The 11624-nt window shown below is 50.6% G+C and overlaps 1 protein-coding gene across 1 annotated transcript; it reads left to right on the forward strand.

The window, feature by feature from the left end:
• Nucleotides 1–289: 289 nt before the first annotated feature.
• On the forward strand, nucleotides 290–6973 carry PITX3 (paired-like homeodomain 3). Its single transcript, XM_010567725.1, has 3 exons — nucleotides 290–398; nucleotides 5201–5406; nucleotides 6410–6973. Exons 1-3 carry the CDS (start codon nucleotides 290–292, stop codon nucleotides 6971–6973), a joined length of 879 nt encoding a protein of 292 aa, XP_010566027.1.
• Nucleotides 6974–11624: the final 4651 nt, after the last annotated feature.

Raw genomic sequence — 11624 nt, forward strand, 5'->3', positions numbered from 1 at the left:
AATTGGAGGCTCTTTCTCTGAAGGCTGCAAATAGAAGTGTCACTAGATGATCTTTGATTTATAGGGAAGCTCAGCAGAAAGCCTGGCATGTCCATTTTCCAGCCAGGAAACTCAAAGGGGTCCAAGGATCACAGAGGGATCCTTTGCTTTTCCTAGGCCTTTCCTCAAGGGTTTGCAAGTCCCTCCCAGAAGGGGTGGGGAGAGGTCACATACACAGATTGATCTCTCTAATCACCCTGTGCCTGCTGCTTTTTCAGATTCCTTGTCCTCTGCCACCCATCCCTGCCCCATGGATTTCAACCTGCTGGCAGATGCAGAGGCTCGCAGCCCAGCCTTGTCCCTCTCAGACTCTGGAACCTCTCAACACGAAAACAGCTGCAAAGGGCAGGACCACAGCGGTGAGTGCAAGACTCAAGATGCAAGAGAGGCCCCGACCTGTCCTTGCGGGTGGATCCAGGTGGCCAGTGGCTTGCAGGAGTCAGCTACGGTGCTCCCAGGGACACGCTGAGCTTCCTCTCATACCACAAGCCAGCACAGTGCCACAGCAGCACAGCTGTCCCAGCAAGCAGGGGGAAGGCATAGGGGTGCGTAGCACAATGACCGCCATTGGGAGGGCAAGAGCACCGTCCCGGTGATGTGGTTGCCTGGCCCTGGCTGTGGGAAACCACTGCTGACAGAGGGCACAGCCTGTGGTGTGCAGGAGTCAGGCAAGCTGGGTCACTGCCCAACCATGATTTTATTGTATTCACCTAAACTGGGTCCCCAGAGCAGGAGAGCTCTGCCTACAACATGGGAAATCTCATCCAAGGCAGAGAAGGCTACACCTAGTTATAAGTTGCCCCCCCCCCCCTTTTTTTTTTAACTTCATTTAAGTTGCTTAGGTTGAAACTTTCCATGCTATGGGTTAACCTTGGGCTGAACTTTCCGGGTTCAGGCAATAAGAAGGAAGAGAAATACTGTCTTGTCCCTGCTTTAACTGAAAAAGCCTGGTCAGCTGCGTCTTGGTGCAAGGCTCCGCAGTGAGCTGCTGCTGTCCCAAGGAGGTGCCTCTGACCATTCCCAAAGGCTGAACCAACCCCAAGCCTACTGTATTCTTTGTCAGGCTCTGAAGAAGAAACATCACCATTCACGCCTGCTCAGAAATCAGCTACCAAATGCTATGGCTTCCCTAGATTTTGCATCTGTCCTGTGGCCATTCCATCCCTTGTTGCTCTCAATGTGGCAGGACAATACAAAGTGCCAGCATGAGGGAAGGCAAGGGCCAGGGACAGCCTGCTGCTCCCTGCGTAAAGCCTCCAGGCTCACCCGCATGCAAAAGCCAATAAGCATAATGATGCAGATTAAAATTCCCAAGAGTAAGTATCATGAAGGGAGTTACGCTAGGATAACTATGGTCAGAGAATCCACCCGCCGGATTCCCTGCTGCACGCGTACCTTAGTTGGGCACATCCCCAAGCTCAGTGGCTCCTCGTCAGCTGCTTTGGATGCACGGCGGTTCTCTCCATTCAAGTGGCCTTCCTGATCGAGCCCACCCTGGCATGCCGCAGAACTGCCAATTTAGGAGCTGACTTTTTTTTTTCCATTAGGCATGAGCAGCTAATTCCAGCTATGACCGCAGTCATTTCATTGAGTGGGCAAACGTGCACGAGATATATTCCACAACCTATTTTGGGTTGACAATAAACACCGGGTGCCTGGCTACGTCACTCCCCACCATCTTAAATGGTCTAGAAATAAAATGGTTCTGGGAGGTGGGTGTTTGCCAGCACTACCTGCATGCAGAGGCCAGCAGCTTGTGCATTCACACCAGAGAGGCCAATGGCAGCCACACATCACCAGTGTCAGGCAGAGCAGAGCATGCCACTGAGGGCTGCCCCACAGTGGGCAGGGCTGCACATCTGGCACTTCTTGCCTGTCCTCAAGAGAGCAGCCTGCCTACTCCTCCTCGACTCTGCTTCCTTCATCTGCAGAGTAAGAGTTCCTGAGGAAGGGAACACAAACCTTGCTTGTCTGGGCTCAGCTCTCAGACATCCCAAGCGTCCTCTGATGGTGTGGTGTGGTTTGTGACACCCCTTTCTGTTTGGTTTCATCAGGCAGCACAAGTCAGGGGGAGAGCAAGGATAAGGTGATGAACTACCCTGCATCTCCCTATATTCTGCTCCTTAGCATGGATTCAGGGCACCCACAGGGTCTGTCCTTCCTGCGGGGTCTCTTGTTTCCCTATATTGCCATGCTTTTGGTCTCCACTGCAACATCCAAGCTCTGCACCATTTACAGAGGGCACTTTTCCCCTCCCTAGAGAAGCAGCAGAAACAGAGATGACACTCCCTATAAGCAATGCTCAGGAAGAGCCACAGGTAGCAGGTACAGAAGCGGAGAGAACAATAAGAGGAACGTGTAGCTGCAGAGATTTTTCCAGGCTCAAAGTCAGGACTCCTACATCTCCTTGGACTTCAGAAGACTTATAGGAAGTTCTATACCAGAAGGTATGGAGAAGTCAAATACCAAAGCAAGATACTTGGTGAGCTCTTCCACCCAGGTGCAGCTGATAAGCCAGTGGTACCTTTGCTCCATTATTCTTCCCTCTTGGTATAGTTTCTTCCTGCATGAAGGGCGGACCTGAGCAGGAACTCCCGATCAGGGCACAGCCTCCAGCTTGGCAGCAGCCCCTTTGGAAATCCACATTTGTCAGGGACTCCTATGGGAACATATCCCCTGTATGCCTCGGGCTCTTAACCCAGACTTAGCAGATGAACAAACAAACCAAATGTCCCTTCATCTGTACTGAGCCATTCCTAATAACTAGGTCAGATGTGGTGGCATCGCTCCCCTTTTAATCCATTTTTGAGATGGATAATGCAGGAATCTCCCTCTTCCAACACTGGCTTAGAGCACTGAGCTAGAGAAATCAGATTTATCTCCTTGGCAAGAACCACTATAAAAAATCCACATTAAAAGCATGCTTCCAAGAGTTCTGCTGAACGTGGGATTCCCACATGAAGATGCTCATGGGAACGAGGAGAGTACCAGAAGACCACAGCCAGCTCCTACCGTTCCACTTTTCAGATCCTATGGCTTTGTCTGTTTCAAGAGTGCACTGGGAAAGTTCTCATGTGGGTACACCTTGGATGGAACCGTGAGCTGGTCCTGGCACTGGGAACAGGAGACAGCACCTTCCTGCTCAGCGGAACCAGCTTGTGCCCTGCTGTCATGAGCAATAGCCAGCTTGCTCTCTTTGCATGAGCTTTCCTGTTGGTGGATAGCATTAAACATGCCACAGAAGCAGAGGCGGCTGGTGGGGAGCCTGCAGGGAACCCACGTGGCTTCAATCAGTGCAACACGTACCCATAGTAAGAAATCTTTTCTGACTGCACCCAGGTTTTCCTCCATGAAGAGCAAGTGCCTCTCCTGCAACTGCTCTCCATGACTCCAGCATTCCTCCCTTTGGAGAAAGGCAGGTGCAAGGAGGGTTTTCCCAGGAACAGCAGGGAGAGATTTCTGAATTAACATGCTGCCACAGGAACGGGGTGGTGGCACCAGGTTCATGGGACTGGAGTGTCTCCCAGGGCCGGGCTCCATTAAAGCACCTGCTATTGAGTACAGCACTGCCTGGCAGCAGAGTCCTTTCTCTGTTGGGGCTCACATGCTTTTCAGCTTCTCTCTTAGGCTCTCTCTTTTCCATTTAGGTTTTATGGGGTACATTTTTCCAGAGCACATCCATCTGACTTGAGGAATCCTTTTTTTCCTCACCCACCTGTATTCCAGGTTACTGTTTTCTTGCCTCTTTGCTTTTTAAGGGGCTGTACAAGACACCTTCCATGTTAGGATTTTTCTGGACTTTGAAGCCTTTTAAGCTAGTTTCCACTTAAAAACCACAACCAAACAAAAAGTCCTTTTAATATGAATCTTAGCGGAGTGATGCCAGGATTTTTAAAGGTTCTTCTCCCAGATGCAGCAATTTGGCAACTGTTTGCAATAATTTCTACTTAGTTTAGCTGAGTATTTCCCACTGTAAAAGAACATATCCCCTCCCTGCTGAAAACCTGATTTTCAGTTGGAACTGCTTCACCTTGCTTATAGATTAGAGGAAGGAGGTCATGAACATCAGAAATTATTTTCACTGGAATAATTTTCTTCTATGGTGGCTTGTCTTGATTCCCAGCAGAATTAAACATGAGCTGTAGCTTTCCTCCCTGTGGTTGTCCTCCATAGATTGCCCAAGTGCTCAAATGTGATATTTTCTTTTGATGGTGGAAGATATTTCTACTTGCATTCTGCCCCTGTTTGCAGAGTACTGACAGCCCCAGGAGTGGCTGTGGCACAGGCAAGTACCTGACTGCCCACCTCCAGCCACAGGAGCCCAAAGCTCAGCGTTAAAGCCTGGGCTTAATGCCTAGGAGGAGGCTGAGCAGTACTTTTCAGTTAGATACCAGTGTGAACACTGGAGAGTTTCAAGATGTTCATTTAAGGGGCAACAAAATGAAAGACGCTGCTTCTAGGAGAGAGATCTTCCAGTGAGGAGGAGGGCAGGGGTGGAGGGATGCAGAGATGCTGGAGTAGTTCATGGTAAGGTCTAAGAGAAGCCACCTCTTACTTTTTAAAAATAAAAATACATGCACCTAAGTAAGAAGGTAGAGGAGTAAGAAGGGAAGAAGGATAAAAATTTGTGCTCCTCAAATTTAGTTAATTTAAGAGCCTCAGCTCGCTATCATTGGCAATTTGCCCTTTCCCATCACTTGCCCACAAAAACACTACTGGATCTTTTGCTGTGTCGTAAGTGGCAATTTCTCTTCAGTTTTTTTAAAGGGCACCTTAGGCAGAGACTTTTAAGCAGAGCAGGAAACTGCTGGCCTGGGTAAGTTCTGCCACTATCACCCATTTTAACTGTGACAAATGAAAATCAGAGATTAAAAGTTTGGAAAATCCAAGTCCAGTCACTTGGAAGCTGACATCCATTACAGCAGTTAAATGAGGGCAAGCCTTGCTGCATCAAAGGGCCATTAGTTGTGATGCAGGGTGGACACCTGCTCAGAAGTGCGAGGGAGGAAGATGGGACCACTCCTGTGGGTGCAGCTGGAGCTGCTGGTGGGGGGGACCTCACTGAGCATGCACTGGTTGCTCCAAGGACGCGCTCCCCAAATGCATCCAAGCCCCCGAGTTAACTCGGGGAATCTATCCCATCTTTCTGTTTCTTGCACAGACACCGAGAAGTCCCAGCAAAACCAAACGGACGACTCCAACCCTGAAGACAGCTCACTCAAGAAGAAGCAACGGAGGCAGAGGACACACTTCACCAGCCAGCAGCTCCAGGAGCTGGAAGCCACTTTCCAGAGAAACCGTTATCCAGACATGAGCACCAGAGAGGAGATTGCAGTCTGGACCAACCTGACGGAGGCACGAGTCCGGGTAGGACTGCAGCCCTCCTGCCTTCCCAGGCCCGAGCTTGTGGGGAGGAAGCTGGCTGTGATACAAGCCACCAAGCTGTCCCCAAACCACAGAAGGAATTAGGGGCCCTAGAAAATTTCCCTGTCTTGAAAACAGCTCACCAGGCTCTACACCAGTGATTTGACACACCCAGCCACACACATACCACGTGCTGGTGGTGCCTTCCCCATCCAGTGCCACCTTGCAACAACACAGGGAGATGCAAAGCCCAGGCTCTGCCACGCAGAGCCCCACCAGCTGGCTGCCCCAACCCAGAAGACCCCTTCCTTGCAGTGCCATTGTCCCCCAGCCTTAGCCTTGCTGGAGGGCGCTCTTTGGGGTTCCCAAACCACTGTGCAGTCACAGGCATAGTGTGGCAGGGCTCCAGGTGGAATGAGCTTCTCTCCTCTACTAGAAATATGAGTTAGCAGCACCATGAATAGCCTTCCAGCAGCTTCCACGCTCTAGGAAGTTATATTGTTTGAGTCCCTTCAATGCTAACAGATTTTCCTGTTAGAAGACAGACTTCTAACACTCCACCCTAAGCTGGTCCTGAGGTGGTCAAAACAAGAGAGTTATCTCCTCCACTCAGCAGCTCTCAAACCGCATCACCCAAATACTTTGCTCCCAAGTCACACAACCCCAACCCCTCCTCTTGGGCTGTGGTCACTTGGAAATATAGCAAATATTTTCCTCCCTTTTCCCTGTATAAAGGGCATCCATTTGTTGAGTGACATGGGTTATTCTGTATGTTGTAAAATGGCAGTAGCTGAGTTTTGATTTAGGTGGCGATTCTCACTGGGTGATAACCCTGCAGCCCAGACCTCTTGCTGCAAACCTTTCCTGATGCTCAGCCTCCCAGCTGCCTGGGAGCATCCCCAGCCCTTCAACAGCTCTCACCTTCCTGGGCAAAGAGACTGGGACAAAGCCCCTTCCAGAGACAGCCCAGAGTGATTCCCATCCCCTCCCACTCTCTCTCTTGCAGGTCTGGTTCAAAAACCGCAGAGCTAAGTGGAGGAAACGGGAGAGGAACCAACAGGCCGAACTGTGCAAGAACAGCTTTGGAGCCCAGTTCAACGGACTGATGCAGCCTTATGATGACATGTATTCCAGCTATTCCTACAACAACTGGGCCACCAAGGGTCTTGCCACCAGCCCGCTCTCGGCCAAGAGTTTCCCATTCTTCAACTCCATGAATGTCAGTCCCCTCTCCTCCCAGCCCATGTTCTCCCCACCCAGCTCCATTGCCTCGATGACCATGCCTTCATCCATGGTCCCTTCTGCGGTGACTGGAGTACCAGCCTCCAGCCTCAACAACCTGGGAAACATCAACAACCTGAACAGCCCAAGCCTCAACTCTGCTGTCTCATCCAGTGCCTGTCCTTACGCCTCAACAGCCAGCCCCTACATGTACAGGGACACATGCAACTCCAGCCTGGCCAGCCTGCGGCTGAAGGCCAAGCAGCATGCTAACTTCACCTACCCAGCGGTGCAGACAGCGGCTTCCAATCTGAGTCCTTGCCAATACGCCGTGGACAGGCCCGTATGAAGGGCTGCCCTCCGCCAACCATGGACTTGACCTTAGCCTGACAAAAGGAGACCTTTAGCCCTACAACAGCGTACGTCCTGCAGAGAATGAGAGTGAACATGAAAGAGCAAGAGACAGCGAGCATGGTGAGCAGGCAGACGGACCTCTATGAAGATTTGTCTAACTATTGTATGGTGAATTTTGACTGTCTTTCCCCTCCCAAACCCCTTCCCCTCTTGCCCACCAAACCTCCTCCTTCGTGGTAAAGAAACCAAAACAGTCTACTGGAAGCCCCAAGGGGAAATAGGAGCCCCAACATGCAGGGTGCCTGACCCACAGGCAGCAGAACCAAGTGTGTTTCAGTCTGCCTCTCTGAGCCCCACAGGAGGGAGCTCCCCAAATCCATGGGACAGCACAGGCAGCCAGATGCCACCCCTGCAGGGAACAGCCAGGGACAAGGCAACGTGGGGGCTGCCATTCAGTGCTTGGCTGACCCCTTCTCCCTGCGCGCATGCGAGATTTCAGTTAAAGACTTCTTGCCCACTTATTTATCACACAGCCAGTGAGGAAAGCCTTGTCTCAGTTGATTGGCATCTCTCTTTATAATGCATATATACGCATGGCCTTTCAGACTTGAAGCCTTTAGGAACTGGGAGTCGCAAGGATATGAAATATGTGTGTATATATCTCATATATATACAAATACATATATTGACATTAAAATATGCTTTTTTGTTTTGTACGTGAAATAACCCACAAAGTAGACCTTAAAACCAAAAACCCTGTAAAGAAAGCACATCCACTGAGGTGGCATCCAGCCTGTCATGCTTTACTGCTTCAGTCATTTCCAGTCAGACAGGAACACCTTTGCCAGTGTACATCCAAAGCATCTACTTTTGCAACAATCAGCTCCCCCTTGCACTTCTCCTTCCTTTCCCTTCTCCAAATCCCATTTCCAAAAAAGATAATAAAATAAAAGTTGGCACAATCCCTTTGAGGCTTCTGCCTGTCTGGTTATTGAGAGCACAAACCTGCATCTGCAGACTCAGAAATCGAGCACCAGCAGTCCAGGTGAGAGCAAGCATCCTTGGGAGCGCTGGCACAAGGCAGCCCAAGTTGGAAGAGGGGCCTCAGGTCTGGAGGAACTATCTCTGTTGCTCACAAATTAATCGCCTGGCTCCTCAGGACAGCAAAAGCCCATGGACACAGTATGAAGGGGAAAACAAGCCTTCTGCTCCCTGTCTGCATGCATGCACTGTGGCAGGAAGGTTGAGCCTCTCCGGGCTCGGGCTTCCCCGCCATGCTGGATGGGGGCCAGGGGAGAGGCTGACTTGCATCAACCTGCCCTGTTTCTGTTGGGAAAGCCGTGAAACAGAGGTGGCTCTCCTGAGATGTACATGCACCAGGGGGACCTGCTGCTTCAGCCAATGCAGAGGGATGCAGTGGGTTCCTCCAAGAGCCCAGGGGAGCTCCATATGCAACAGGGGAGCAGGACATCCCTGCCCCATGCAGCCTCCTTTCCCTTCCTCAGGCACATGCTCCAAGGGGAAAGCACAACCAGGATATTTTACTTTTCTCTTAGGGAAAAAAAACAACAAACACATCACCACAACAAACTGTCTTGCTTGGATGAATGGGACAGGCAAACCTTGCATAAATAACATTTCTGCAATGTTGCTAGCATGCAGAGAGGAAGCAAGTTCTTTGCTGAGAAGGGATCCTCGCTAGAGCACAGTAAGAGGTCCCCCACAAGCAAAGCATATGAGCCACTCCGTCTTTGCCAAAGCCTGTTCCCCAGGGAGCAGCTGCTGCTGAACGTATTGGTGAGCAGATGCTGAAAGCAGTCACAGACGTCAGCCCAGTTTCACTGTAGCAAAATTATTCTTTGCTCTGAGCTAATCCAGAAGGAGGGAGCCAAGTTACCCTGCACTGAAAAAGTTACTGCTGGAAGCACAACCCTATCCACAACATGCATTCAAAGATCAAGCATAAACATCTAAAACATAGATGTAGTGCATCCAAGATGAGACCATTCATTGTAACCTGGATCCTACCTCGCTGCTGGGCACCAGTGCTGCTGAGATAGCTTCAGTGGTTAGTCTCCATTCTGTGCTGGAGCCTCCATCCAGCAGCCTTCCCACCAAACACACACCTCATCTTGGTGCTATTGTGTTTAACTCCCTTCTCTTCCCTTTCCCCCTAAGGGAAAAAAGAAGGGCCTAGGCTTCTCTCTAATATCTTGTCCTCTGCTGGGCCTGGCTCACAGCTGAATCCAACTCCTCTCCCTGATAACTCAAGCCAGGTTGTGCCATAATCCTCTCCCGCTCCTTGATGAAGGAGCTGAGCTCTTCACACACCTGGTCCTTCCCCTACAACCTTTCCACACACCCTGCTCCTCCACCCCCTGTCGATCTCAAGCACAGGTGGGAACACGGCTATGCCAGAACCAGCCTCTCTTGTAAAGATGCAGCTTTGCCTGGAGAAGAAATTGAAGGGAGACCCAGCTTCCCTTTCACTTGAGTGATGTGTCTATAGAGGGAAAGAAAATTCTCCCTTCTCTTCTCCCCAGCTGAAACCAAGAGCAACATGAGCTCCTCCTTCCCTTTTAACCTGCTCTAGTGGCTGCACTTTGCCTTGAGCAGTTTCTGTGCAGCTTCGGTTGTCCATGTTGCTATGATGCTTGTGAAGATCCTCTACTTGTCTCACAGAGCAGATGAGGTTCGGTTGGGGTGGGGGTGTACAAGCCTGGCTGCTGCTGACCATTGCAGGATTCAGCTGATGAAAGATACGCCCAAATATACAGAGCAGAAGGCCAACTCCAGCACACGGTTCTCATGATCTCCTGTTGGAGCCAGTGGGGAAAAGTCAAGACCTAGTTTAGGTACTGATTTTTCAGCCTGAGGTTTTCCATGCAGTCAGTTCAATTAATGTTACGGCAGACCAGTCTGATTTCTGAGCAGGACAGACTCAATCAGTACCCACACGAGGCAACTGGTGCATACAAGTGTGTGGCCAGGGGCTCTGCAGGCTGGCTAGTTTGTCCAAGTTTCTCCTTCCAGATCCTGTATGGAGAAGATGGTGGGGTCTGTTTCTGCAGTCAGAGGTATTGTACCATGTAGGATCCAGATGGCAAACCACACACCAGCTCTGAGCTGACAGCAGTTTGTACAATGGCACCAAGTAACTGACACAACCTCGGGAAAACCTTAAAATCTGCAGATACCAGAGATGGCCAACAGTAAATAACAAAGTGAGCAAGCTGGCAGCAGAGAGCTCTGGGAGACATCCCCTGCTTTCCAAATGCCACCTGCCTTCCTGATGCAGCTGAGCCAGTACAACCTCCCACATTTGGCTCCCTCCTCATGGGGCCAGGACATGGACATCATGCTCTCTGATCCAGCACAAATACAGCAGGTGTCCTACAGACCTTCTCCAGGATGTCTCTCTCTCACAAGTCCCCAGTACCTCCCTAGCTGTATCGCCTTGGTACTGCAACCCAAGCAGGGTCCTGCTTATTCTAAAGACCTGTTAGGCAAGTAATTTTGTCACTGGATACTTCCCAATCTGCAGATTTAGCAAGTGCGCATTCTCCTCCATCATCCAGGGCATTAATGGAAATGCTGAACAAAGCCAGACCCAGAACAGATGTCCCTGAACTTCATTCGGCAGACCCCTTCCTTTTCAACAGCGAACTGCAGATAACCCTCTGAGTGTAATTATCCAGTGGGTTTTGTACCTACCCAACATCCCATCTACATCATCCTTAAAAGCCACTTAAATGGCAGCCAGGGCTCTTCTTCACCATGCCCTTACCCTTTCATGGAGGAAAATCAGATTATTTTGACCAGATTCTGGGTTTGACAGGTCCATATAGCTCCTGCTCATCTCCGCTGCTTACAAGTAGTGAGATTATTTGTTCCAGCATCTTTTTGGTGGTCAGTGGGTGAGGGGATTTAACTGTCAGCAGTTCCTGGCTCTTGACCCCTTTTTTGACCCCTGGCTTTGACCTCCATTTTGAAGGGGGGATACGGAACTTGCATTTTACAGTCTTTCCGTGCCTCACTGTCCCCCAGGAGTTCTCATAGATAACAGCAAATATTTCTGGGATCGCTTTGCATGAAGTTCACCACGTCCAGATGGTCTGAAAACTTCACTTTTATCTAAATACTCTCTTCCTTGCACTTTCCTTATTCAAGGCCAGGCTTTTAGCCCCCATCACTGGCATGGCTTGTGCTATCATTATCTGAAGGCTAACGCAAAGTGCACCGAACAGTTGGGTCTCCTCAGCGGCTGCCGTCAGTGTTTCCCTTCTCTGCTGACAAGCAGCGCAATGCTGTCCTTGGCTAGTCTCTGACTGTTAAGATGGTGGAGACTTGTTTTCTGACACCTCTTGCTTGGGGCACGCTAGGTTTTACCACAGTCTCTCAGCGGAGCTCCAAACCGCAGGCTGGACGTGAACATCCCAGCTCCTGCTGGAGATAACCAAAACCTGGGCTCAGGAAGATAGGTAGCTGTAAGAGGGGGATCTAATTTCTGTCGTAATTGCCTTTTAGGACCTGGGTGCAGCCAGGCAGGGGGAAGGCTGGGCTGGGGGAACCTTCCTTGACGCGCGCGGCAGCGCTGAGGCCAGGGCCCCGCGGGACCAGCCGGGCTGCGGCGCCGGCAGCGGGCA

Source organism: Haliaeetus leucocephalus, unplaced genomic scaffold (genome assembly GCF_000737465.1).
Source record: "Haliaeetus leucocephalus isolate CR32 unplaced genomic scaffold, Haliaeetus_leucocephalus-4.0 Scaffold229, whole genome shotgun sequence".
Taxonomy (NCBI): Eukaryota; Metazoa; Chordata; class Aves; order Accipitriformes; family Accipitridae; genus Haliaeetus; species Haliaeetus leucocephalus.

Bases quoted from the DNA above. Each gene is read 5' to 3' on its own strand.
- PITX3 (XM_010567725.1), top strand. From the start codon at position 290: ATGGATTTCAACCTGCTGGCAGATGCAGAGGCTCGCAGCCCAGCCTTG. The intron at 399-5,200 runs GTGAGTGCAAGA...TTTCTTGCACAG, and splicing joins CAAAGGGCAGGACCACAGCG to ACACCGAGAAGTCCCAGCAA. The intron at 5,407-6,409 runs GTAGGACTGCAG...TCTCTCTTGCAG, and splicing joins TGACGGAGGCACGAGTCCGG to GTCTGGTTCAAAAACCGCAG.